The sequence below is a fragment of the Hydra viridissima genome, unplaced genomic scaffold, assembly GCF_058129835.1.
Source record: "Hydra viridissima isolate aposymbiotic clone 2 unplaced genomic scaffold, HvirCarnegie_v1 scaffold_3, whole genome shotgun sequence".
NCBI classification, from domain to species: domain Eukaryota; kingdom Metazoa; phylum Cnidaria; class Hydrozoa; order Anthoathecata; family Hydridae; genus Hydra; species Hydra viridissima.
Window position 1 is genome coordinate 16790771 of NW_028324302.1, and position 23372 is coordinate 16814142.

The 23372-nt window shown below is 29.1% G+C and overlaps 3 protein-coding genes across 14 annotated transcripts; all 3 read left to right on the forward strand.

Moving 5' to 3' along the window:
- Positions 1–121: 121 nt before the first annotated feature.
- On the forward strand, positions 122–9889 carry LOC145180795 (uncharacterized). Of its 10 annotated transcripts, XM_090082803.1 has the most exons (12): positions 122–1400; positions 4266–4435; positions 4734–5204; positions 5460–5581; positions 5668–5803; positions 5885–6097; positions 6274–6427; positions 6604–6731; positions 8415–8599; positions 8763–8909; positions 9514–9736; positions 9807–9889. In XM_090082803.1, the coding sequence occupies exons 1-12, from the start codon at positions 326–328 to the stop codon at positions 9834–9836; spliced, it is 3054 nt and encodes a 1017-aa protein (XP_089938929.1). In that variant the 5' UTR covers positions 122–325; the 3' UTR covers positions 9837–9889. The 10 variants fall into 10 exon arrangements, 5 of the variants coding, with proteins under 5 accessions (XP_089938929.1, XP_089938928.1, XP_089938932.1 ...); XR_016451041.1 differs by lacking the exon at positions 6274–6427 and having other exon boundaries at positions 5650–5803; positions 8415–8532; XM_090082802.1 differs by having other exon boundaries at positions 9514–9889.
- A 2097-nt stretch (positions 9890–11986) lies between these two features.
- Positions 11987–14375, forward strand: LOC145180801 (uncharacterized). Its single transcript, XM_090082819.1, has 3 exons — positions 11987–12250; positions 12631–12687; positions 12902–14375. Exons 1-3 carry the CDS (start codon positions 12121–12123, stop codon positions 14371–14373), a joined length of 1659 nt encoding a protein of 552 aa, XP_089938945.1. The 5' UTR covers positions 11987–12120; the 3' UTR covers positions 14374–14375.
- A 1256-nt stretch (positions 14376–15631) lies between these two features.
- On the forward strand, positions 15632–20870 carry LOC145180798 (uncharacterized). Of its 3 annotated transcripts, XM_090083349.1 has the most exons (4): positions 15682–15811; positions 16035–16118; positions 18374–18502; positions 19007–20870. In XM_090083349.1, exons 3-4 carry the CDS (start codon positions 18400–18402, stop codon positions 20791–20793), a joined length of 1890 nt encoding a protein of 629 aa, XP_089939475.1. In that variant the 5' UTR covers positions 15682–15811; positions 16035–16118; positions 18374–18399; the 3' UTR covers positions 20794–20870. The 3 variants fall into 3 exon arrangements, with proteins under 3 accessions (XP_089939473.1, XP_089939474.1, XP_089939475.1); XM_090083347.1 differs by lacking the exon at positions 16035–16118 and having other exon boundaries at positions 15632–15811; XM_090083348.1 differs by lacking the exons at positions 16035–16118; positions 18374–18502 and having other exon boundaries at positions 15632–15811.
- Positions 20871–23372: the final 2502 nt, after the last annotated feature.

Below are 23372 nucleotides of genomic sequence, written 5' to 3' on the forward strand. Positions count from 1 at the left end.
CTCTTCAGTTTTTTTTAATTTAAATTATTTAGATTTTCTATCTTTGAAATGTTAAAAATGTAAAGATGAGTTTGCCTTACATAACATTAAAGTTTCTATTTTAAAATGTAAGTTTTTTTATATAAATCAGTTGGTGTTGTGTTTTAGTATCTCTGTTAAGTTTATTTAGAATGGTATTTAAACAGAACAAATATTTAACTTGTATGATGCATTCGAAGTTGATTTTATGTAATTCCAGTTCACTCAAAAATAAAGACATTAATCATAATTACATCCATATTTAAAAATGTGAACCTAATATTTATTTTGTAAATGATAGTTTGAAATGGCAAGAAGTGATGATGTTTCTTCTGACTTACACATAAAGATGTGTAAAAAAATAGCACAAATTACAAAAGTAGTTTTCCATTTGAACACCAAAGTAGCAGAAAATCAAAGAGTCATTGATGAAAGTAAATCTGAACATGATAAGAAACTCCAATCTTTAACTGAAGAATGTAATGCAAAAATTTTAGAATATGAACAGCAATGTGATGTTGCTCTACAGCATCAGAAGGAAGCTGATCATTTTCAAAGTAGTCTTGAGAAGATGAAGCACGAAAATCAGTATTTGCATCTCAAACTTGATGAATACCAGGAGACTCATAGTATTTATAAACAGCAAATAAAAAATGAATTTGAAGAAAAAATAATGCTTCTTCAACAACAGCTAATTCAGCAGAGGCATGAAAGTGAAGAGGTTAAAAAGATTCTCACAACTGATCTTGAGAATAAAACAAAACATTCATTAAAAGTGTTGGCTTTGCAGCATCAAGAAGAAATGCAAGCATTTAAATCAAATTTTGACAAAATGTTTGCAGACATGGAGTTCCAAAAGGAAATTTCTGATAGTCTTAAAAAGCAAGTTCAAAGTTTAGAAAAGTTAAAAGATAACCTTGAGTTTGAAATTGTAGCTATAAAAAGTTCTTATGATAAGAAAATCAAAGAACTGAATTTGTTTTATGAAAATCAAGTTGACTTGATAAACAAAAAACATGCACAAGACAACAAAGATTTTCAACAAAGAGGAATATCTCAACTTCATGACTTTGAGGTTAAGGTCAGTGACCTTCAAAATCATGTTCATTTTCTACAATGTTCGCTAACTGAGAAAGAAACAGAAATAGAAAAATTGAAACTAGACTGCATATTATTGCAGAATTCGCTTAATGCAAATAATTTGATTGCATCAAAAGTCAAAGACGAAGCAGTGATAAATCAACAATTTATTTCAGCATTAGAAGAAAGACTAAAAAACGATGAGAATACTAAGGTTGCAAAGTTGCATGAACTTGAGCTTGCGCTTGATAAACTTGAAAAAGAAAGAGACATTGCATTGTTAGAATTGGTGGAGAAAGATGGTTAGTTTTTTGTTAATGTTTTTGTTTAACAATAAATTAAATGCAAAATGATAGTAAACACTAAATAAAATTAACTTTTGTTTTGTAACTGAAGTGCATCACACCTGTCCGGAGAGCCTCAAAACATAAAAGTCATGCTCAAAAAGTAAAACCAATTGGGTTTGGTAGCCCATACCTCTATGTTCCAAAAAATAAAAAAAATGGAAATCATCTGCCTACACCCAAGGAAAAAAAATGACTTTGATTTTTTGGATTTTTTTGTTCCTTGCTTTATCGCCCGGAGAGCCTCAAACCACAAAAGACCCACTCAAAAAAAAGAAATAAGTAACAAAGCTGATATTACTATTATTGATATTCATAGTCTATACATAGAGGCTTTAAAAATAAAATATTAAACTATCACTCAATGTGTAGGAAATCATTGTTATTTCGAACTTGTCAGTCATTTTGACCTTACTTTTAATGAAAAAGGTTTATTTAATCACCATTTTTTATTTGAATTTGAATCATTTCTTAACTTAAAACACTGTCGCAAAATAAAAAAAACTGTTAAAGTAGTGTCTATAATTTAACTTTGGCAAAGGCTGTTTCAAAATTCTAAATATTATAGGTTTTATTGACTGGGTTTTTTTTTTACAAATTACAGTTACACACAGGTTAAACAAATAAATATTTAAAAAGATTTAATCTTATAAATAAATTTTTAATCAGTTTAAATAAATCCATAGGTATTTTCTCAGTTGATTTTTTTTTTCACAAACACTTATTCTAAAGTAGCAAGGTTTCAATGTTGATTAAAGATGCAACAGACATATTTCACCTAAATGTGCTTGCTATTGTATACAACCACACATCTTTCAAGCCAATTTTCATATTATGGATGTAATTTTGAATGCTTGTAGCTTTGCCACTGAACAGAAAAATCGTGATGAAGAGCTTCTAAAGATAGTTCACTGAAAGGACCAAGGGATTTTTTCTTCATTCTGATAAAATCATCAATGCGAAAAAAAATGATGTACACTTTTAGGGTCAAAATCCTAGACTTAAAAAAGATGTCCAAAATTCTTCAATTTTTTTTTCATATTCTTTGTCAAGGGCGTTTCCAAAGCAGGCTCTAACAGCAGCACTGAATTTTTTGAATGCATCAATGATGGCCAAAATTGATGAATCTAGGTTCTCAAAGAGTTGATCTATCACTTCAATGTTTTTCAAGAGTTTTTGGCAATCATTGCCAGCAAATTGTCTGCCATGAGATGGTCGGATTGTGATGTTGAGTCTTTTTTGCCACTCATCTGCTTCTGGCAATGCTTCTTTTAGTGCTTTGAACAAGTGGTTTACTATCCCAATAAGCAGATGAAGTTCCATTGGGGGAATTAGTTCAAAAATGAATTTGCTTGGATCACCTTTTAGAAGTGGTTTATGGACAACATTGTTAAAAAACTTTGCCCTTCTAATGTCACCACCTTTTGAAAGAAAGTCTGTGTAACAATTTTGAAGATCAGACAGCGTTTTTCAGCTAAGTTCTTTGCTTCACTATTACAGTATAGGCATGGATGTGAGCTAAAGTGATATTGCTAGAGTGACATCTTTTCAGGGGATTAGTGGGATTTGAAGTTGTAGAATTATCCAAAGGATGTTTTTCAATCAGCTTCAGCTTACCAATTTGGCAAATCAGGCAGTTACAGTTGTAACCTCTTGTCACAGTCTTAACATTGATAGTTTGAAAATTGTAGAGAGTAGGCAGCTTGACAGATACTCCTCTTTCAACCCTTCTAAGTTGATTTCTACACATTCCACACATTCCAGTTGGAACTCTAGAGTCCAAAAAGTCAATGTCTGTTGCAAAAATGTTTTTGAATCTTTCAAAGGCTACACCAGAAATTGGTGAATTGCACTTTTTCATCATACAATACACTATTTTTCTACACTCTTCATGAGATTTGGCACTATTGGGCATTTTGAAAGAGTCCAAGTAAAGTTAAAATTGTAAAAAGTACTTGTTTGTGTTTTCATTTGATAAAGCACTTATTTTATTGTCAGTAACTAATAAAAAAAATTATGTTTTTACAGCTTCTTTATTTCACTATTAAATGACATAAACATGTAACACTGTATCATTAAGTACTAAGCAATAAAATGGACCTAGCTATTCAAAAAGTATGGGCTTAAAAAAACATTTAAAATACTTGACTTTTAAAAGAAAGAGAATTAACAGGTAAAGATACCCCAAAGGTTATGCAATTTAAAATGGATTAACAATAAAAGCAATCTAGTTTCATTTTGTTTATTTTATATGGTTATTTTTTATCAAATTTTATTTTTTCTAGTGATTATCAAATTTTATAGTTATTCATAAGTATCATCTTTTCTTCCTTATGCCTTTAGAAAAGGAGTAAATAACATGAGAAAAAGTTATTTTTTTCCTTGGACATAGGCAAATGATTTCAATTTTTTTATTTTTTGAAACAGGGATATATGGGCTACCAAACCCAATTAGTTTTATTTTTTGAGCATGACTTTTATGTTTTGAGGCTCTCCGGGCAGGTGTGGCATATATATATATAATTAATTTTATTAGCACATAAATCTTGTGAGTTTCTTTCTTTTTCTTGTATGTTTTTGTTTTAACCTGAATAGCAATAAGCAATAAATTGTTTTATTAGTCATAAAATTAGAAATAAAACTTGTTCTTAAAAAGTGAAATTACAGCAAATTAAGTAAAAAATGATCTAATTGTATGCATATCTTGCATGTGTATGCAATACATATGATGGTATATTTAAATTTTAAGTTGTGTGATTAGTGAGTATTAAAGATTTTAGTTAAAGTTAAAGCTGATTTTAAAAATGTCCATTTCCATTTCAGGTACTTTAACAGATTTGCAACTGGCTCTCAAAAATACCAACTATGAAATGAATAAACGACTTAAAGAGTTAAAAGATTTACAAGATACAAATTCCAGGCTGCAGGAAGAAAATAAAATATGTCACAAAATTATTGAGAATGAGAAATCTAATTCATTCAATTTTTCTGAGGTAAATTCTGATGATTTTCTCCAGTGATTTTCTTTTTGTATATTATGGTTTACTAAAAAAAAAGCAAACAAGCAATGGTTGAAACCACTGATTGAAAGTTTTTTTTTTTTCCTAAGTCTTTATAATGCTTTGATAAGTAAGAAAAAAAATGCTATATTTTTTGTTTGTTTTTTTTTAGCTGGTATTTTTGCATGTAGACTTTTAATTACTCTATTTTCAGCTTATTTATCTCTGCCATTATTAAAAAATTTTAACCTTTTCTTTGCAATTGTCTTTTTTTCTCTTTCGTATGTTTAAGGATTCTAAGAAGTGTTTAAGTAAAAAAGAAGAAGAAATAAAAGCTTTGCTTTCTGAACAAAATCAAATGAGAATAAAGCACGACTCTGAAGTTTGTTATCTTGAAAAAAAATTTAAAGAAGATTTGATTTCCGAGAGAGTGCTTCATTCAAAAAGCGTAGAAATTTTACGAAAAGAATATGAAAAGATGCTGGTAGATAGTAAAAGCAAAATTTGTGATGAATTAAAACAAGACCAACAAAGTATCATTGCTAATTATTGTAAATTGATAGAAGAAAAAGAAACAGCTATTATGTTTCTCAAAGCTGATGTAGAGAATCAAATTACTCAAATTACATCTTTAAAATCACAATTAGATTACTGTTTTAACACAGAGAATATACTTAAGGAGGAACTTTTAGAAACAAAAAAAAAACTCTCTTCTACTGAAAGTAGAAATGTTTTTTTAGAAAAGTGTATAATTGATGCTCAGGTGAGTAATTTATTACTGCCATACCAAATGCCCACACCAAATTTTTTTGCTAATGCAAAAATGTTTTTTAAGATTTTTCATCATCATCATCATCATCATCATCATCATCATCATCATCATCATCATCATCATCATCATCATCATCATCATCATCACCATCATCATTGTCATCATCATAATTATCATAATTATCATCATCATTATTATTATTGATTAGGATATATTATAAACTAATAAATATTTTACTTTTTAAAGAGTGGTGAACAAAAGCATGAAATGTTGTGGAAAGAAGAAAAGAATAGACTCTATCAAAGTTTTCATGAAAGTTTGATCAATGAGAAGCAGTCTGTTGAGGCAGAATGGACAACAAAGTTAAAGTCAGTATTGTTTTGCTATTTTTGTTTGTCTAATTTGAATTGATTTGAATTCTTCTCAAACAAAACAGAATTTGTTGTATTCACAGTAATGAAATATTGAAATGGCAATTGAAATTAAATGATAAAGAAGAAAATGAGAAAAAAGAAGCGTCAAAAGTTAAACATATTGTACAATTGTTAAATGAACAAAAAGAGCAAGAATCAGTAAACCTTAGGGAACAGGTCTTCCCCTCTTTTTCTGATTTTACCTTTCCTTTGATTTGATTTTATACATTGACATTACAATTTTAATTTGCTTTTTAGATAAGCCATCTTAATACAATTATTAGTCAGCAACAACATGATATATCTTTAACCTTGGTTGAGCATCAAAAGAAAATTGAGCTCTTAAATGCAGCATTTGAAAATGAAAAAAGACTGATTGAAAATAACCACAGTTTGACTATAACCTCTTTGAATTCTACACATACTAAAGATATTGAAAACTGCAACTTACTTTGGTCAAAAGACAAAGAGGTAAATATAAAATGCACCTTTTTTTTAAATTTTGTTTGTGAAACTACTCATCCCTAGAGTGGAAGTCAGTTTTTAGAATACACTAGATAGATAACAGATTACAAGTATTCAGTCTTTGTAAAGTGTTTTGTATACATACATTTTTACATAAATGTTATGTTCTATGATTATCCCAGAATGCAATATCAACCTTGCATCATAATTTTGAAGCCTTGATACTTGAAATTCGTAATGAAAATTTGCTTTCTATCAATACTCTTAAAAGTAATTCAGAATATGAAAAGAAGCAAGCTTTAGATGAGTTAGCAAGGAGTTTTGAGAAAGATAAAGGTTCGTTTTATTTTCATTAAGTTTATCAAGTACAGTCAGTGTTTATTATCTTATATAATTGATAGTTTCTTGTCTTTTTTGATTGTTATTTTATGCTTGAAATACACATTTCTAACATATTCCTGATTATGTCAACAATATGCATGTAAATTTTAATACGAAAGATTTTACTTAAGAGTTACTTCAATCAGTCCTTCACTTGCAATACAAGGAGAAGATGAAAAAAGAATCTGATGAATTTGCTATAAAGTTTATGGTGTGCAAAGAAAAGCTTAAACGTACCAAAACATTAAGACAAAATGAGGTAATATTTTCTTCATTTTGTCTGCTGTTTTTTAGGTTTGTGTTAAGTTTTATAGTTGTGTTGTCATTATTTTTAATGATTAAATACTATTATTATTACATAGGCTGGATAATGACATTATCCAGCCTATGTAATAGAATCAGTAAATAGTTTTTAATCAGAGCACCCATAATCATAACTAAATGAGTTAGCAGACAATGACAAAAAAGGAACAGAATACTTGTTCAGGTAGTACTTTTTTCAATGCCCAAAAACTTTCTACCTATGGTATTTTGACTGTTCATCTCCTGATAAAAATAATAGTAATGATAATCAATAACTCAGAAAGAGAATACCTATCTACCTTTTTGGAATCATGTATTAAACTAAAGCCACAATTAATTGCTTAAAATACAGTAATCCTAACAGAATTATAAACTAGAGTGTTCACAATTGTGTACTTAATTAGAGTATTTCATAATGGTAATTTTTACATAGCCAGTACTTTTTGGAGATACATTCTTTATTTATTGATTATTCAAGAGTCCAAGAATGCAAGTTGTATTAAGTTATTAAGTACTACTGGTCCACAAAAAAGAATATTAAGTGAAATAGAACAAACTAACGATTAAAGTTTCTTAATCATTTTTGACAAAAAGAAAGTAAAGTTTCTTCAATTGCATACATGTCCAAAATGAATTGCTTGGTAGTATTGTCAGGTGAAATTGCCTATGTAAACACCCTTTTAAAAAGAACTTTAAATTGCTATAGGGTTGAAAAATTGGAAGAAAAAAACCAACTCCTGAGTTGGTTTTGGAAAACTGACATCCAATTAAAATTCAGACTTTTTTATTACACACCAGTTGATGAATCAGAAAGAAAAAAAAAAAGCTAAAGTCAAAATACTAGAAATAAAAGAGGCAGTAGTAAATTTTTGGCATTATGTTTAATATAGTATTTAGTGATATGTTAAAATTTAATGATCTTACCTCTATTTACCAAGCATACTCATAGGAGTCCAATATTTTTATTTTAATCAGATTGTTGATGTAAGTTCAAATTAAAATTTGTCGAATTAAATTGGAGTAATAAAGAAAGGATACATTTTGCCATGATTGTCCTATTTTTATTCACCAAAAAAACACCATGAGTTAACCAACCGACTGCCTGATACTTGGTTAACTATCTTACTTGAGCAGCCAAGTTTTTGTTATTGTCAATTTTTTTTTACTTTGTTGCATTTCATATTTGATACCTCACTGGGCATTGCTAATCAAAGGAATAGTGAATGTGAGTTAGTGATGATAGATCATTCAATAATTGTGGCGTTTTAAATAATCATCATGCTAATTAACAAAAATTGCTGCTACATCAGAATCCCATATAAAGTAGGTTTTGCTACACATTTTTATAAAAAAATGCGTAGCAATACCTACTGTATATGGGATTCAAATGTTTTTTAAACGAAAAACTTCTTTAAAAAAATGTCAAAATTAGGCACCAAGTGAAGTATTCTTTCCTTATAGAAATAATTCCCTACTTTAGACCGGTCAACTGCTTTTAGTACTCATTTTAAGTTGTTACAGTACTCTGTAAGCGTATTTGCAATCAAGTTTTCGAGACCAACTATATTGCACATACTGTTTTATGTCACATTTTGCCTGCCAGACTTTGTTTTAATTGTTATTACTAACTTTTATCTAGCTTTCTGTTCACACACAAAAAGTTAGTGATCTCATTGAGCAGTTAGAGCAAGAAAAAGATCTCGTTAAAACCTTAAGGGAAAAGATTTTAAACATGGCTGATGAAGCAATAAAAATCGGTAAAGAAATTGATATTAAAGGGCAGGAGGTTTTAGAGGTTAGAAGGGAGTGCAATGCGCAAATGAGGTTTTTATTCGCATACTTTTGTTCCGCCATTTTTTATGTCATCTTCATCATTTTTTATGTAATTTTCGCCCATAGATTTCTTTTTTATTTTATTTTTTTAAAAGAAAAAAAAAAATGATGCTGCAGTTAAATTTTTCTTTAAACGAAAAATAATTCTCTTTAGAGAAAGACTCAACGACATGATAAAGAAACATAGTGTTGATCTTGATGAAGTGAAAGCCAATTATTCCCATAAAATGAAAATGATCCTTGATGAATGGAGCGATGAAAAATTAAAATACGAGGAAGAAGCATCAGATTTTAAACATATGTATGCGATATAGTTTTTTTTTTTTAAATCTTGGAACTAAGCGTAATTACTGAGAGTTTTTAAGTACCGTGGTGTGACCTAAGAAAGTCCTATGCTTTAAGAAAGTCCTACGCTTTAAGAAAGTCCTTCGCTTTAAGAAAGTCCTATGCTTTAAGAAAGTCCTATGCTTTAAGAAAGTCCTAATTTAGGAAATGACAAATTTTGTATATATAGAATAAATATTTGGGGAAAGTAACTTAGTTATTTTAACTAGATATCTAGTTAGTTTATATAACTATTGTTTTTTCTCTAAATATTTGTTTTATAAATTAGGAATTTCTTAAAGCATAGGACTTTCTTAGGTCACACCACAGTATCGCTTGTTGAGCATTTCTAGAATATCTAGTCACCCCTGAAGCCAATTGTTTTAACTTGGCTACGGTGTGACTAGATATTCTAGAAATGTACTAATTTTATCATGCGCTAATCACTAAACTTACGTGAATAATTTAGCATAAAATTTACCACTATAAAGTTCAAAAAATACGTATTGCGAGAGGTTGTTTTAGAAATTAACCACGTCTGTTAATTCAAACGTTTAGATTATTATTTTAATTCTTTTTAGGTTAGAAAAGGCAAATGAAGCGTTTCAAAACAGACCATCAAGAAATGAGGACGTAGACATGATCAATCAGTTGAAAAACTGTCTGCTTGAGCGAGATGCAGAATTAAGAAAGCTAAAAGAAGAGAGGCAGCACTATCGCTTGGAGCTGATTAATAGAGAGCAAAACTTTAACAAACTGTTCAACGCTTCGCCTAATGTTGGTATAATGGATCCAATCTCTAGAGTAAGCGCTTACTTTATATTTGACATTGCTTTTAAAGTATCGTTTCAATTTGTCCTGTTTTTTTCTCTAGAGACAAAGTGCGTCCAGCAAGAAGTTGTAAGAAGGAAAATTGTTCAATTTATGACTTTGTGTAATAAACTGTAAAGCCAGCAATTTTGTTTGTTTTTGCGCAGTTTCTCAGCTCATTCTCTTAAAAATCTTCGTTAAAAGTTTTAATCTCTTAGATTTGTTTCAAATGAGTTGCTCCAAAAATTGTTGCTGGCTGTAAGTTATTTTTTGTAAAACAGAAATGTTTATTTGAATGTCCATTTAAATTACAAATAATCCAATAATAACCGTTCAAGCGCTTGGAATCGCACTTTATGTTTTCCCCAAAGCCAAAGGGAAACCCTATCATAAGTAACAAATTTATTTTGCAGTTTACGCACCTTGGTTTTGAAGCAATATCCATAGAATATTTGTAAAACTAGTCAAATAGTAGTTAAATTCAAGAAAGTTAATCCACTTTCAATTTGCCATAACAAAAATTACAAGTTGATACAAAAAATCATTGTTCGTTGTCAAATTTGCCATAACAAAAATTACAAGTTGATACAAAAAATCATTGTTCGTTGTCAAATTTGCCATAACAAAAATTACAAGTTGATACAAAAAATCATTGTTCGTTGTCAAATTTGCCATAACAAAAATTACAAGTTGATACAAAAAATCATTGTTCATTGTCAATTTTTCTTGTGCATATTCGTTTTGTGTTTTTGACTTCGACATTTAAGTCATAGTTCTTTGAACAGGTTTTGCCAATAATCTGATTTATTTAAACTTGTCTTGAGGATTCGTTAGTAAAAATCATAATATTGTCGCTATTTTACGAATATTGCTTTTTAAATCCATTTCAGAACCCACATTTGGGTGCAATCTTTGTGTGTGTGTGTGTGTGTGTGTGTGTGTGTGTGTGTGTGTGTGTGTGTGTGTGTGTGTGTGTGTGTGTGTGTGTGTTTAGAATTAGAATATCCGAAAGTTGATTTGAAGTTTGTTTGATACAGGACAAAATTTTAACGACCATCCTTTTAAGAATTTTGCATATTTTAAAGACGAAAAAAAAAATATCAGAGTTGTTTTTCGTTTTCTGCTTTTTAAATTTTTCATTTTATAATGAATAATAATCTACCATTAGGTTCGCATGGATAAAATTTAAGATTTATTTTGATTAGCATTTTTTCCAAATAGCTTTAAAAATGACACAAATGCTGACTGAAATAATCATAAATCCTACGACGACTCTGATATGCCTCATAAACTTTCATTTGTCTATGGGTAATATAGCTTTAGTACTTGTTAAGAAAGTTATCAAAAAATAAAGTTTGCATGCAGAATAACCTCTAGCCCCACTGAGTAATCGTCAAAAAAAAATTCCACTAAATAACTTGTCGCACAAAACTCACTTTTGCAGTATCATGTCTTTCTTTTTTGTTTTCATAATTTCCAATACCAAACTTAACGTTTAAACCGATCTAGGTACTTCTTAATTCTTTAGTCTTGATTGTTCCATTCTTTAAGGAGGAGTTAGGCGATATTATTATAAGTTATAATTCCCAGTCTCTATTGCTTGATCTTATCTGGAGCATGAAACTTTCTTCGCGTACTTTAGGAAAAGGGAACTTTCAACTCGCTTAGTTACATTTTTTTAGTTAATAATAAAAAAGTGCCTTTAACAAATCTATTTAGAAGAAATATTTAGTCGGTGAAATGCCTGTTACTTTAGAAAAGAAATATTTATTCGTATTCCAGCATTTTAAAAGTTTGAAAAATTTCAAGTATAAAAACGATATCAAAAGATGGGTTGCTTTAAATTAGTCATGCGAAAAATGCCCAAAATTTAAAAAGCGCCCGTTGCTAATGACAGTTGAGTTTCGGTATTGTTTAAAAAATTCGCAGAAAACGTTCACGTGACCTTAAAATCAGTGCAACCAACATCGGTTTTGTTTTCTTGTGTACTTTTAGAAACTTCAGAATTTTTTTCATGACATGATTGAAGTTAATTTTTTTTTTTTTTTTTTTTTTTAATATGTAATTTTTGAGAGAAAATTATACCCATAATATTATAAACATACGTGTATAAAAATACGAATGTACAGAAGTACTCTGACCCTTGAGCATGACTGCACTTCTAAATATTAGTGTATTAATCTGAAAACGAAAGTCAGGAATCTCGCAATAACTCAAATTTTTTTTTTTATTTTTATTTTTATTTTTTTTAAGCAAAATTAGTTTTGAAAACTTTTTATTAAGTATGAATGTAAACAGTTTAGTAAAGACATCTTTGTGTGTGTAATGATTTCAAGTTTCATTATTTTAAATTTAAAAAAATAGTGAAGTTGAAAGCGATGAAACGTCTTATACATGGACTTAAAAATTATTTCAAAGAAGAACAACTTAGTGATAGAATTTTAAGGATCGTTGAAATCCCTGAAGAATTTATCTCATCCAAAAAACGTAAATCTGAAACTGAAATTGGTAATGTAGTTTAACTTCTTTTTTTTACCTTTGTTTTGATTTTTTTTTCTTAAAAAAATAAAAATACCTTAGGTCGACTGTATGTTTTAGCTGAATGCAAGTTGTTTTAGTTGCAAGAACGATTTAAATCGTTCTTGCAACTAAAATATCTTAGTTAATATTATTTTTGTATCATATATCATCATTACTTGTGTGTGTGTGTGTGTGTGTGTGTGTGTGTGTGTGTGTGTGTGTGTGTGTGTGTGTGTGTGTGTGTGTGTGTGTGTGTGTGTGCGCGCGCGCACATGCATGTGTGTGCATGTACCTGTTTTCATATCGAAAGTACTTCCAGTTTTTCAACAGTTATATACTTTCAGTTTGAAATAGTAAAATTACTTTAGAGGATCAAAACTTAAAGAAGTTAAAGCTTCAAGAAGTATATACATCTGATTGTCATGGTAACATTTCTTTTACTATATTTAATCTATTTTTGAATATCATAAACAAGATGTTAAATGTATGCATGCATGTATGTATGTATGTATGTATGTATGTATGTATGTATGTATGTATGTATGTATGTATGTATGTATGTATGTATGTATGTATGTATGTATGTATGTATGTATGTATGATTAAATTTTCTATAAGCATTTTCTGGTATGAACCTAGATGATACAACTTCAGCTGCCTTTAAACCAGTTTTAGAAGTATCTAGTAAAGAAATATGTCATGATAAAAGCAATTTGTCATCTGATTCTTTTCAATCAAATTCTGGAAACGAAACATGTAAAAATCTTACATCAGAGGAATCTGTTTACATGACTTTTCCAATTCATTCTATAGTATTGTGTATTAGCAGTGACTTCTTCAAAAAACTGCTCCTTGATTCTGGAATGAAAGAAAACTCAATGAATATTGTTACTCTAAAAGTTAACAAAGGGGAAGGAAAACACTTGGAATTGCTTATTGAAGCATTTTATAGTATTGATGTACTAACTAACATATCACTTTCTGATCTGTTATGTACACTAAATGTGGCTGCTCGATTTTCATGCTTTGATTTTATTCAGCTTGGTCTTGATCGCCTAAACCACAGTGAAATTAAAACAGTATCTGAATGTGATACTATATTGTCTCATATTTCATATATCCTTGAATTTTTTGAAAATAACGAGCGTTATGAGAATATTAAAAACTGCTGCACAAAGTTTTTAGCAAAGAAATTTTTCCCCATTGAGATGAAGTTTGAACAGCAAAAAGTTTTTAGCTCACTCAGCCACTGTTCAGTGACTCTTTTAATGATGTCAAATCATGTGTTTGTAGTAAGTGAAAACAACGCTTTAAGTTTGATTTACCAATGGCTTTTACATAATGAAGATTTACAAACTCCTGAAATAATAGAGTCATTGCTAATGAGTATTCGCTATCAAAATCTTCATATTGATCAGTTCTGTGATTCTGTATCAGTATGTGATAAGATACTAAATAAATGGTCTTCTTATTCATCTTGGTATGTTGATGTTCTAAAGTATCATGCCCTACCACAGTCTGCACGCAATATTCGTGGCATTAAAGAGTTATCTGCTAGTCGTGCATATCCTATAACAATATACAATCTTGCAGCAAAGCGACACTTTAGATTCGAGAAAGAGAATTCAACTCTAGTTGATGAGCAACCTTGTAAAATAATTTGGGGAGGAGGTTGCTTGGTTCCTTTGCTCTCATTAAAGGAAGCAACTGAAAATTTTCTTGTCAAAATGAAAGTGAAGTTTGTCAATATTTTTCAGCCAGAGTTGCGAAAAAGTTTTGTTCATCAGAACATTGAAGTATACTACTGTTTATTACCTGGTTATGTAGAATTTAATGATTCAATGATGCAAATTCCAAAATTTGTTCAAAAATATGTCCGAAGGGGAGTACTTAATTATGGAGAAAATAAAACAGTGCATAATTTTCATAGTATTGCAAAATTTTCAGTTGATTTTGTTGAAAAAGTCTGCGAGCATGGATTGAATTTGGTCATTCTTTTTACTGGTACTGCATATTCTTGGCGATGTGTGAACTTGAAGAAAGTAAAATCTCATAAAAAGTTAATATCTTTTTTTAATGTATCAGATCTAAAATTTAACAAAAATCAATAAAATTTGTGTGTATGTATATATATATATATATATATATATATATATATATATATATATATATATATATATATATATATATATATATATATATATATATATATATAAAATGTGCGTGTAATTGATTCGTAGAATTTATAAAACAAGAATTTATAAAACAAATTATAAAACAATGTACCCAAATGATACTAAAACATAAAAACGACAATTAAAAGCATTAGCCACCTGTATATCATATAACACAGTTTCTATTTTTAGAAATGATTTATTCTAAACATATTTGCATGTTAACATTATTCTACGAATCAATTACACGCACGTTTTATATATATATATATATATATATATATATATATATATATATATATATATATATATATATATATATATATACTTATGGACATTTTCATGGAAGAATTTTGATTTATGGCATAGCAGTTTTTCAAAGAATATGTAAAAATGCATTTGTTTTTAAAGAATTTCACTGTTTTGAAAGTTAATATTTTTTAAAAAAATTCCACAATTTTAAATATATATATATTTTTTCATTTGAGATGTTTATAATGAAAAGTTGTAATGTATATATATTTATTATTCTCTGTATAATATGTTTTTTAAATTTATTCTGTTTAATCAGATTTCTTATATTGTAAAAATGTTGCATTTTTTGTATTTAGTATTTATTACAAGTTGTTTCATGATAAATATTTGTTCCTGGATTTTTTACCAAGTTGTTCATAAAGAGACTCTGTTACTTTAATGTATTTTTTATGTGTACTTCCCATTTTTTAGCAGTGGTTTTAGCAGTCAAAATTATAGCTGCAGCTGCAGTTACTGTGCTATTAATTTTGTGTGCCCTTTGATTTTTGTAACTATGGTTGTAGTAGCATCAATTGTAGTGGTAGCTGTAGATAATAGCTATTAAATTTGCATGTGCTTCACTTTTTTTAACAGCATTTGCTACAGCCCTAATTATATGGTGGTGATAGTGTGATTAATTCTTCTTTTTTAAAAATTAAATGATTTTCTTTTTTGTCCAAGACTTTTTTTTTTAGTTATATACTTATATTTAATTCTAAGTACTCTATCATTATTGTTAGTATCCTATTGTTTATTGGTTTATGACCTGCTTGTTTGAATTAACTTTTCAGTTTAGAACTCAAAACTTTAATTTAAGAAATAAATTTTCAACTTTTTTTTGCTTTAAAGTTAGTTGTTTGTTTTTTGTTTTGTTTTATTTGTTTTTATTTTTTTACTTTTTTGTTAATTTTTGCAGAAAAAAACATGTCTAGTATAATAATAGAACAATACCTTGAATCTCTTAAAAGTTATTTTAAAAAAGAAGAGCTTAGTGATAAAGTTTTACACATTATGGAAGCAGACACAGCACAAGATGTACTCAAGAGTCAGAAAATGAAAAAAAATAAAGATCTTTCAAAAGGTAACTTAGATTTCCAGGAAAAAATCTTTTTTTCTTATTTTTCGGATCTCACTAAAACTACATTGAGTAATGAGAAATTTTATTCTTATAGAACTTTTAATTACATATTGGTGATGAAAATTGCAAGTTGTAATTATGTTTTATTCTGTGTTCTTATTTTTGCAAAGATTTATAGTTTTTACAAAAGTTTGTATATAAAACTAGATGCATACACATTTTTCAGAAAGGAGATAGCTCAGAAAGGATCATACAAGAATCGGATTAGAGTTATACACATGTTATCAAAGTATTCTGCAGTTTTTATGAGGTTATCAAGTTTCTCCTTTCTGCCATTGTTAGTTATAATATTTCAATTACAGAATCTTAATCTTTGTATTGACTTTTAATTATTTAAATAATTATTCATGTTTTTTTGATTAAAAATTTGTTAAGTTTTTTTTAGGTTAATTTGTTAATTGTTGTTAATTTGGTCCATATACTTTTTAAAACAAAACATGCAATTTGCCTTGTTATAAAAAATGCTATATTCTTAATATCATACATAAAATGCTCCACAATAAGTATTAGACTCTGCTTCTTTATTGTTTTCTTTAGATACAGTATGCGACAAAAGTGTTTACATGTTTTTGAAAAATATTCTTTTTTAAAATAAATGATTGAAATACATGTTTATATATCAATATATATATACCAAAATAAAGGTAATTCATTGTAGTTTCATGTTTTGAGCCTGAATTTAAATGAATGAGAAGTGTTTACAGCAAATTATTTATTGAAACAAAATGTCAGATGTAAACAGTTTTGTCGCGATTTATGCTATTATTAATGTTAATGCGAAATTAATACTTTGTGTAGCCTCCACGACTTCTAATGATTGCTGCAATTCTCGCAGGCATGCTACCAATCAACTTCTTGCATTCTTCAACAGTTATCGAACTCCAAACATACTCAACTCGTTCCCATAATTCTTGTCGACTGGCTGCTCTTGTTTCATAATTATAAACTCGATTCTTCACAATAGACCAAAGATTCTCGATCGGGTTAAGATCAGGACTTTGTGCAGGCCACTCTAGAATCTTAAATTTCTTTGAATTTTGGAATTCTAATGTAATTTTTGCCTTGTGCTTTGAATCATTGTCTTGCATAAAAAGTGTCGAACGAATTTGCTTTCGCCATCCTCGTAAACTAGGCAAATAGCCATTGTTTAAAATGTCAATATAATGTTTCGCGGCCATTATTCCATCAATTTTTACGATTTTACCAACACCAGACGAAGAGAAACATCCCCAAAACAACAACTTTCCGCCGCCATATTTTACTGTTGGAATAGTCACGATCAGAAATTCCTTCTCCAGCTTTTTTCCATACATATCGAATGCCATCAGAGCCAATCAAGTTAATCTTGCTTTCGTCTGTCCAAATCACCTTACTCCACTCAGCAAGTCCAGTTTTCATACTTCTTTGCAAATTCCAATCGTTGTTTACGATGTTTCGGTGTTAGTAGTGGTTTCTTGATCTTCTTTTTTGCCTTGAATCCAATTCTCTTGAGTTCTCTCTGCACTGTTCGAGTACTTACCACTGTACCTTGAGCATTATTTAATTGTTTCTTTACATTGTGTGCTGATTTTGCTTTATTTGTCATGATTAATCTAGAAATTGTTCTCTGATCTCGAGTAGTGAAAATTTTCTTGCGTCCATTTTTGTTGCATTTCTCCTCTATATCGTTTTGCTTCTTAATTTTATAGACTAAACAATAAGATATATTAAGTTCTCGTCCTGTCTCACGAAGAGACAATCCTGATTTAAGCTTCTGAACAGCTAAATTTTCAATTTCTTTCGACACTTTCTTCATTCTTTCAATTATAATTTTTCTGTTGTTTACATTACGAATTTTAAGTTTAAATAAACCGTTTATTACTAATTGAGATATGTTTTATTTAAACAAATTAAAAATATAGCCACAAAGTATTAATTTCGCATTAAAATTAATAATAGCATAAATCGCGACAAAACTGTTTACATCTGACATTTTGTTTCAATAAATAATTTGCTGTAAACACTTCTCATTCATTTAAATTCAGGCTCAAAACATGAAACTACAATGAATTACCTTTATTTTGGTATATATATATTGATATATAAACATGTATTTCAATCATTTATTTTAAAAAAGAATATTTTTCAAAAACATGTAAACACTTTTGTCGCATACTGTAAAAAATGTAGTCATTATGCAAGAAAACAAAAATTAAGAATTTTTTAAAGTTCTTGTAATTTTTTTTTTTTTTTTTTGAAAATTCTTTTCTTTTTAACTTTTTTTTTTTTTTTTTTTTTTTTTATTAAAAAGAAAACTTAAAACTGTACAAGTTTCATAAGTTAGTTCTTGTTTCAAGATGAAATTCAGCTCCAAGCTTTTAAAAAAAAAACCTTCTATTAAGAGAGGTTGATAAATCTGGCAATCAAATTCCATTAAGAGAAGCATTAAAAACAGTTTTCTGGTTCTAAAACATCTTTTATATCAGCATAACTCTGATAAAGCAAAAAATGGTTAAATTTTTTTAGAGTTTAAAGATAATGAAGTTGTTATCATGCCAAATATAAAAGAAATGTCAACCATTAGCACCAATAAGTATAATGCATGGGATGAGGAAAATGTTTTGCGATCATCTTCATCTGAAGAAAACTTTTATGGTATTCATCTTTTTTTTTTTTTTCCATTTTAAAGTTTCAAAGTCAGTTTGCATCATCTAAATTATTTGAAGATTATTGGGCACATTGAAATGAGTTTGATTGAAGCAATTTATGAGATACTTGAGAGCTCACAAAATTAACTGCATGTTAATGTTTTTTACTGGTGTTGATTTTTTTATAATATAAGGAGCTAAACCTTTTTTTGGTCACTAAAGTAACCTCTACCTATCTTCATACATAAGTAAAGGTTACTTAAAAGGAGTCATAAAAAAGATAATAAGATGTTTAGGAATTTTTTTTTGTCAAATGGAAGATTAAAGTATTAGCTTTTATTAATTATTCATAATTCTTGTGATTTGAATATGTTGGTCAAGATCTTGCTTGAGAGAAACAGAGGAATCCATTAATAAAGTTTAAGAGATAAATATATTATCTCCAGACACTCTGGAGATAGTTATGTATTTATCTCTTAAATGAATAAAAAAATTTCCTTAATTTTTTCAGATGCCTTGTCTGAAGTTGAACAGCTACCTGATAAACCTATCACAAGTGGTCAAACAACTGTTGATGTTGGAAAATCTGATGCAAGGAAGAGAAGTTTAAAGTGGTTTTGTGAATCCATTTGTGATAAATTAACATTTGGTAACTCTTTATCTCACAACTGTCAAGAAGAAAGTAAACAATTAGAAGGAAGCTCTATGCAAGTGAAACCACTTTTAGGATTCATCATTTCGTTTGATCATTATGATGATCAAAAAAAGGAAACTCTTACTGCATTAGCAGTAAGTATGGGTGCTACTGTCCAAAATGCAGTGTTTTCTGTAAACAAAGATCACTCAACTATTGCCTGTACGCATTTGATTTTAAAGCGTTGTGAAGGTATTCAATATCTGACTGCGTCACATTGGAGAATTCCCTGCGTAACTGAAGAATGGCTTTGGAAGTGCTTAGATACTCAAAGTGTAGCAAGTATTGCATGCTATGAGATTTCAGAAAAGCAGAGTTCAAAGTTCACAAGTATTCACTGCTACTTTCCAGTACACAGTTTAATATTGTGTATTAATAGCACCTATTTTAAATATCTTATATGTGACGCTCAAAATAGGGGGAAAAGACAAAAAGATATCACAATATATGTTAATCCTGGCGATAGTCAGTATGTTGAGCTGCTCATCCATTCTTTATACGACTTTGATGCCCTAAAGAACGTTGGAACTTTAAAACTATTAAAAGTTTTAGAATACGCAGATCGTTTTCAATGTGAAGCTCTCCTTAAACAAGGACTTCCTTTGATAAATAATATAACTGTAGAGAGCATTGAAGAGTGCAACACGTTGCTAGACTACATTTGCGTTTTTCAAAATCTTGAACATATAATTCCTAAAGATTTCCTCACAAAAGTAAAGAACACGTGTTCATTTTTTCTGTCGAATTTAATCACACCCCTAGAATGCTGTGTTTTCCAAGAAACTTTTGGCCTGATAAATCTCTCTGGACTCTTGTTGCTGCTTGAGTCTGATTATAAATTTCTTTTCAACGAAAACAGTTTAATTCCTTTTTTGTTGGACTGGTTGGAATTTGATGATTCACGCCAAACTGAGGAAAATATTAAATTACTTCTTTCTGAATGTCGTTTCGAGTTTATGAGTGTAGAATTTTTAAAAGACTGCTTGTCGCCTACAAACAGCCTCTTCAGTGAGTGGTCTGGTTTTTTTAACTGGTATATTGACGCCATGACATATCCTGCAGTTTCGATATATTCCAAAGAATTATGCTTGCGTAAAAAGCGAGAAAACAGATCCGCTATAAATCCTACAGAAGGTACGACCTTAAAGCATGAACGCAATTTAAAACTAATTTGGATAAACGATCAGTTTGTACAACCTTTTAAATGTCGTCAAAGAATTGTCTATAAAGGTTACGTCCTTACGCCTGTTGTAAAAATGTACAAAGAGAATAGCAAATACAAAGTTTTGCTACAAATGTTTGTGGGTAAGGATATTACTAAAAGAGAAATGAGAAATTTTTACCTTAGGGTTGATTTTCATTTTGCAATTTTACCTGGTGACTTGGAATGCGCGGAGGAACTTACGTACAGAAAATGCAAAAAATCGCTGGATATAAGGATTGCATCATGTATGATATTTAGTTATGACAGCAACCGAATTGAGTTTCAAAACAACAACTTTGCAGAGATATCGTTTGGAACAATTGACGGAGGTTTGGTTCAAAGATTTAGAAAACAGGGTGTTTTTGCTTTGTTTAATTTTTCTTACACGAATCCAACTTAGAAAAATGACCTTTTTCAATTTTACTATTCAAGTATAATTTTATCAATTTTATTCAAATATAATATTTATTATAAATACATATTTATTTCAAAAGTAATTTTAGCATATTAGAGCTTTACTTATACTAGTTGCTGTTTAAAGATTTTTTCCCTGCAAAATCTTTTATTGAAGGAACTTTTTTTGCCCAAAAATCATGTGCAAGTAAAACCGCTTCAACATGTTTTTTGTATCAAGTAATGGTTGTCCAAATAATTTTCAGGCGTAACTGCACATTCATTCAAAATGCAAATTTATTCAAACTGCAAATACCAAATGATAATAAGATTATCTAAATCAAAGAATGCAAATACCAAATGATAATAAGATTATCTAAATCAAAGAATGCAAATACCAAATGATAATAAGATTATCTAAATCAAAGAATGCAAATACCAAATGATAATAAGATTATCTAAATCAAAGAATGCAAATACCAAATGATAATAAGATTATCTAAATCAAAGAATGCAAATACCGAATGATAAGATTATCTAAATCAAAGAATGCAAATACCGAATGATAATAAGATTATCTAAATCAAAGAATGTAAATACCAAATGATAATAAGATTATCTAAATCAAAGAATGCAAATACCAAATGATAATAAGATTATCTAAATGAAAGAATGCAAATACCGAATGATAAGATTATCTAAATCAAAGAATGCAAATACCGAATGATAATAAGATTATCTAAATCAAAGAAAGTAAATACCAAATGATAATAAGATTATCTAAATCAAAGAATGCAAATACCAAATGATAATAAGATTATCTAAATCAAAGAATGCAAATACCAAATGATAATAAGATTATCTAAATCAAAGAATGCAAATACCAAATGATAATAAGATTATCTAAATCAAAGAATGCAAATACCGAATGATAAGATTATCTAAATCAAAGAATGCAAATACCGAATGATAAGATTATCTAAATCAAAGAATGCAAATACCAAATGATAATAAGATTATCTAAATTTCGATTAAAGAACGTATTTAAAGTTTTAACTTTCGGTATATTTTTAAAGGAAATGTCAAACTTATTATCCAAATTTATTCCTAGTTGATGTAGTTCACTACAAATTTGTGCATCCTTCTCTTGCAATTGAGCTCAGTTTGATTTTTCCGGCTTACATACAGGATTAGTTACAGGTGTCCTATTTTCATCGATTGCAAAAGTTTCTCTGCAAGAAAAAAAACTAGCGAAAAATTTTTATTATGTTTAACTTCGCGGTCCTCAGATTCAAACAGTTTTTTTTTTTTCTCTCTCTCTCAAGAAAAACCTAATATAAACATTTTTCACAAAAATCTATTTTTTTAAATCTGAAGCTAAAAGTAACAGAACGTAAAAGCGCTGCAGTTTTTATCAAGAAATAACTTCTAGTAAAGTTTAGGTGAAAGTTAAAGCTTTTTTTAGGAACTGGACACAACTTTGTGTGGTAAATCTTTTTATCTTTGTGAATAAAAGAAAAACTTCTTAACTATAAAAGCCACCAATAAATTTATCTTATAAACTTTTACACTTGTTTTGAAGATTTTTGTAGAGCTGGCGTTCGAAAATCCAGAAACACGCCTCTTCTTCTTGAGTCAATGAAGAGTGTTTAGGAACTCTTCAAAGTATAAACACTCATAATCTCTTTTCACACATACTGAAAAGAGATTGTAATTTACTGTCCTCCAGCTATTTGTCTTGTGGACATGCACGCCTACTCCATCCAGAGAAGATCCTGTAGAACGTCGTCCCAAATTTTGGTTCCTTTTCTGGAAGTTGGAGAAGACTCACTTTACTTGGGTAGCATCTATGATGACCGTTTAAAGGAGGGCGAGTACCATGTTGATCAAGTTTGTTGGCCCATCAGAGTTTTTTTTTTCACACACGTTTTGTTTGTAATCAAGGTTAAGCAAAATAACAAAGACTCTCTGATGTGAATTTATTCTGATCACTTTTGTCTTATTTGTGGCTAACTTACTTTATTAAAATAGTCAAAATGTATTACTGATATTGCAAAAAGTTTTATATTTCCGTGTTTAAAGCTGTTTGAAAGTTTATAATAATCGGCAAATGTATTAAGTGAATGGTATTTACAGGCGCGGATCTAAGGGGTGGCCATTGTGGCAATGGCTACATACATTAAATTTAACGATAGTCACGTTAGTTTTGGGTTTTTTCACTTAAAGAATATCTTAAAAATTTAAATTTTTCTGCCGTTATTTACGGATTTTGGCTGTAGAGATTCCTGGTATGGCCACAACGGTTCTTATTATACGTTACCGACGTTTTATTCAATCAATAAATGCTGTGAAAAATATTAAAATATAGATCTTTTATTGACCGTGAAAATAAAATTCAACCGTGAAAATAAAATTCAACCGTGAAAATAAAATTTGGCCATACAGTTACAAATTGCTGGATCCGCGCCTGTATTTGGAATACCAATGATTAGGAGCGAACTTCAAGATTTTATCTCAAATCTGCTTTTGTTCATTTAGTACAATGTCACAGCAAGGTTACAAGGTTTCTCTGTAGATTTTCATTTT

Bases quoted from the DNA above. Each gene is read 5' to 3' on its own strand.
- LOC145180795 (XM_090082802.1), top strand. From the start codon at position 326: ATGGCAAGAAGTGATGATGTTTCTTCTGACTTACACATAAAGATGTGT. The intron at 5,804-5,884 runs GTCTTCCCCTCT...TTTGCTTTTTAG, and splicing joins CAGTAAACCTTAGGGAACAG to ATAAGCCATCTTAATACAAT. The intron at 6,428-6,603 runs GTTCGTTTTATT...ATTTTACTTAAG, and splicing joins GAGTTTTGAGAAAGATAAAG to AGTTACTTCAATCAGTCCTT.
- LOC145180801 (XM_090082819.1), top strand. From the start codon at position 12,121: ATGAAACGTCTTATACATGGACTTAAAAATTATTTCAAAGAAGAACAA. The intron at 12,251-12,630 runs GTAATGTAGTTT...AAATTACTTTAG, and splicing joins TAAATCTGAAACTGAAATTG to AGGATCAAAACTTAAAGAAG. The intron at 12,688-12,901 runs GTAACATTTCTT...GTATGAACCTAG, and splicing joins ATATACATCTGATTGTCATG to ATGATACAACTTCAGCTGCC.
- LOC145180798 (XM_090083347.1), top strand. From the start codon at position 15,655: ATGTCTAGTATAATAATAGAACAATACCTTGAATCTCTTAAAAGTTAT. The intron at 15,812-18,373 runs GTAACTTAGATT...AAATTTTTTTAG, and splicing joins AAATAAAGATCTTTCAAAAG to AGTTTAAAGATAATGAAGTT. The intron at 18,503-19,006 runs GTATTCATCTTT...TAATTTTTTCAG, and splicing joins ATCTGAAGAAAACTTTTATG to ATGCCTTGTCTGAAGTTGAA.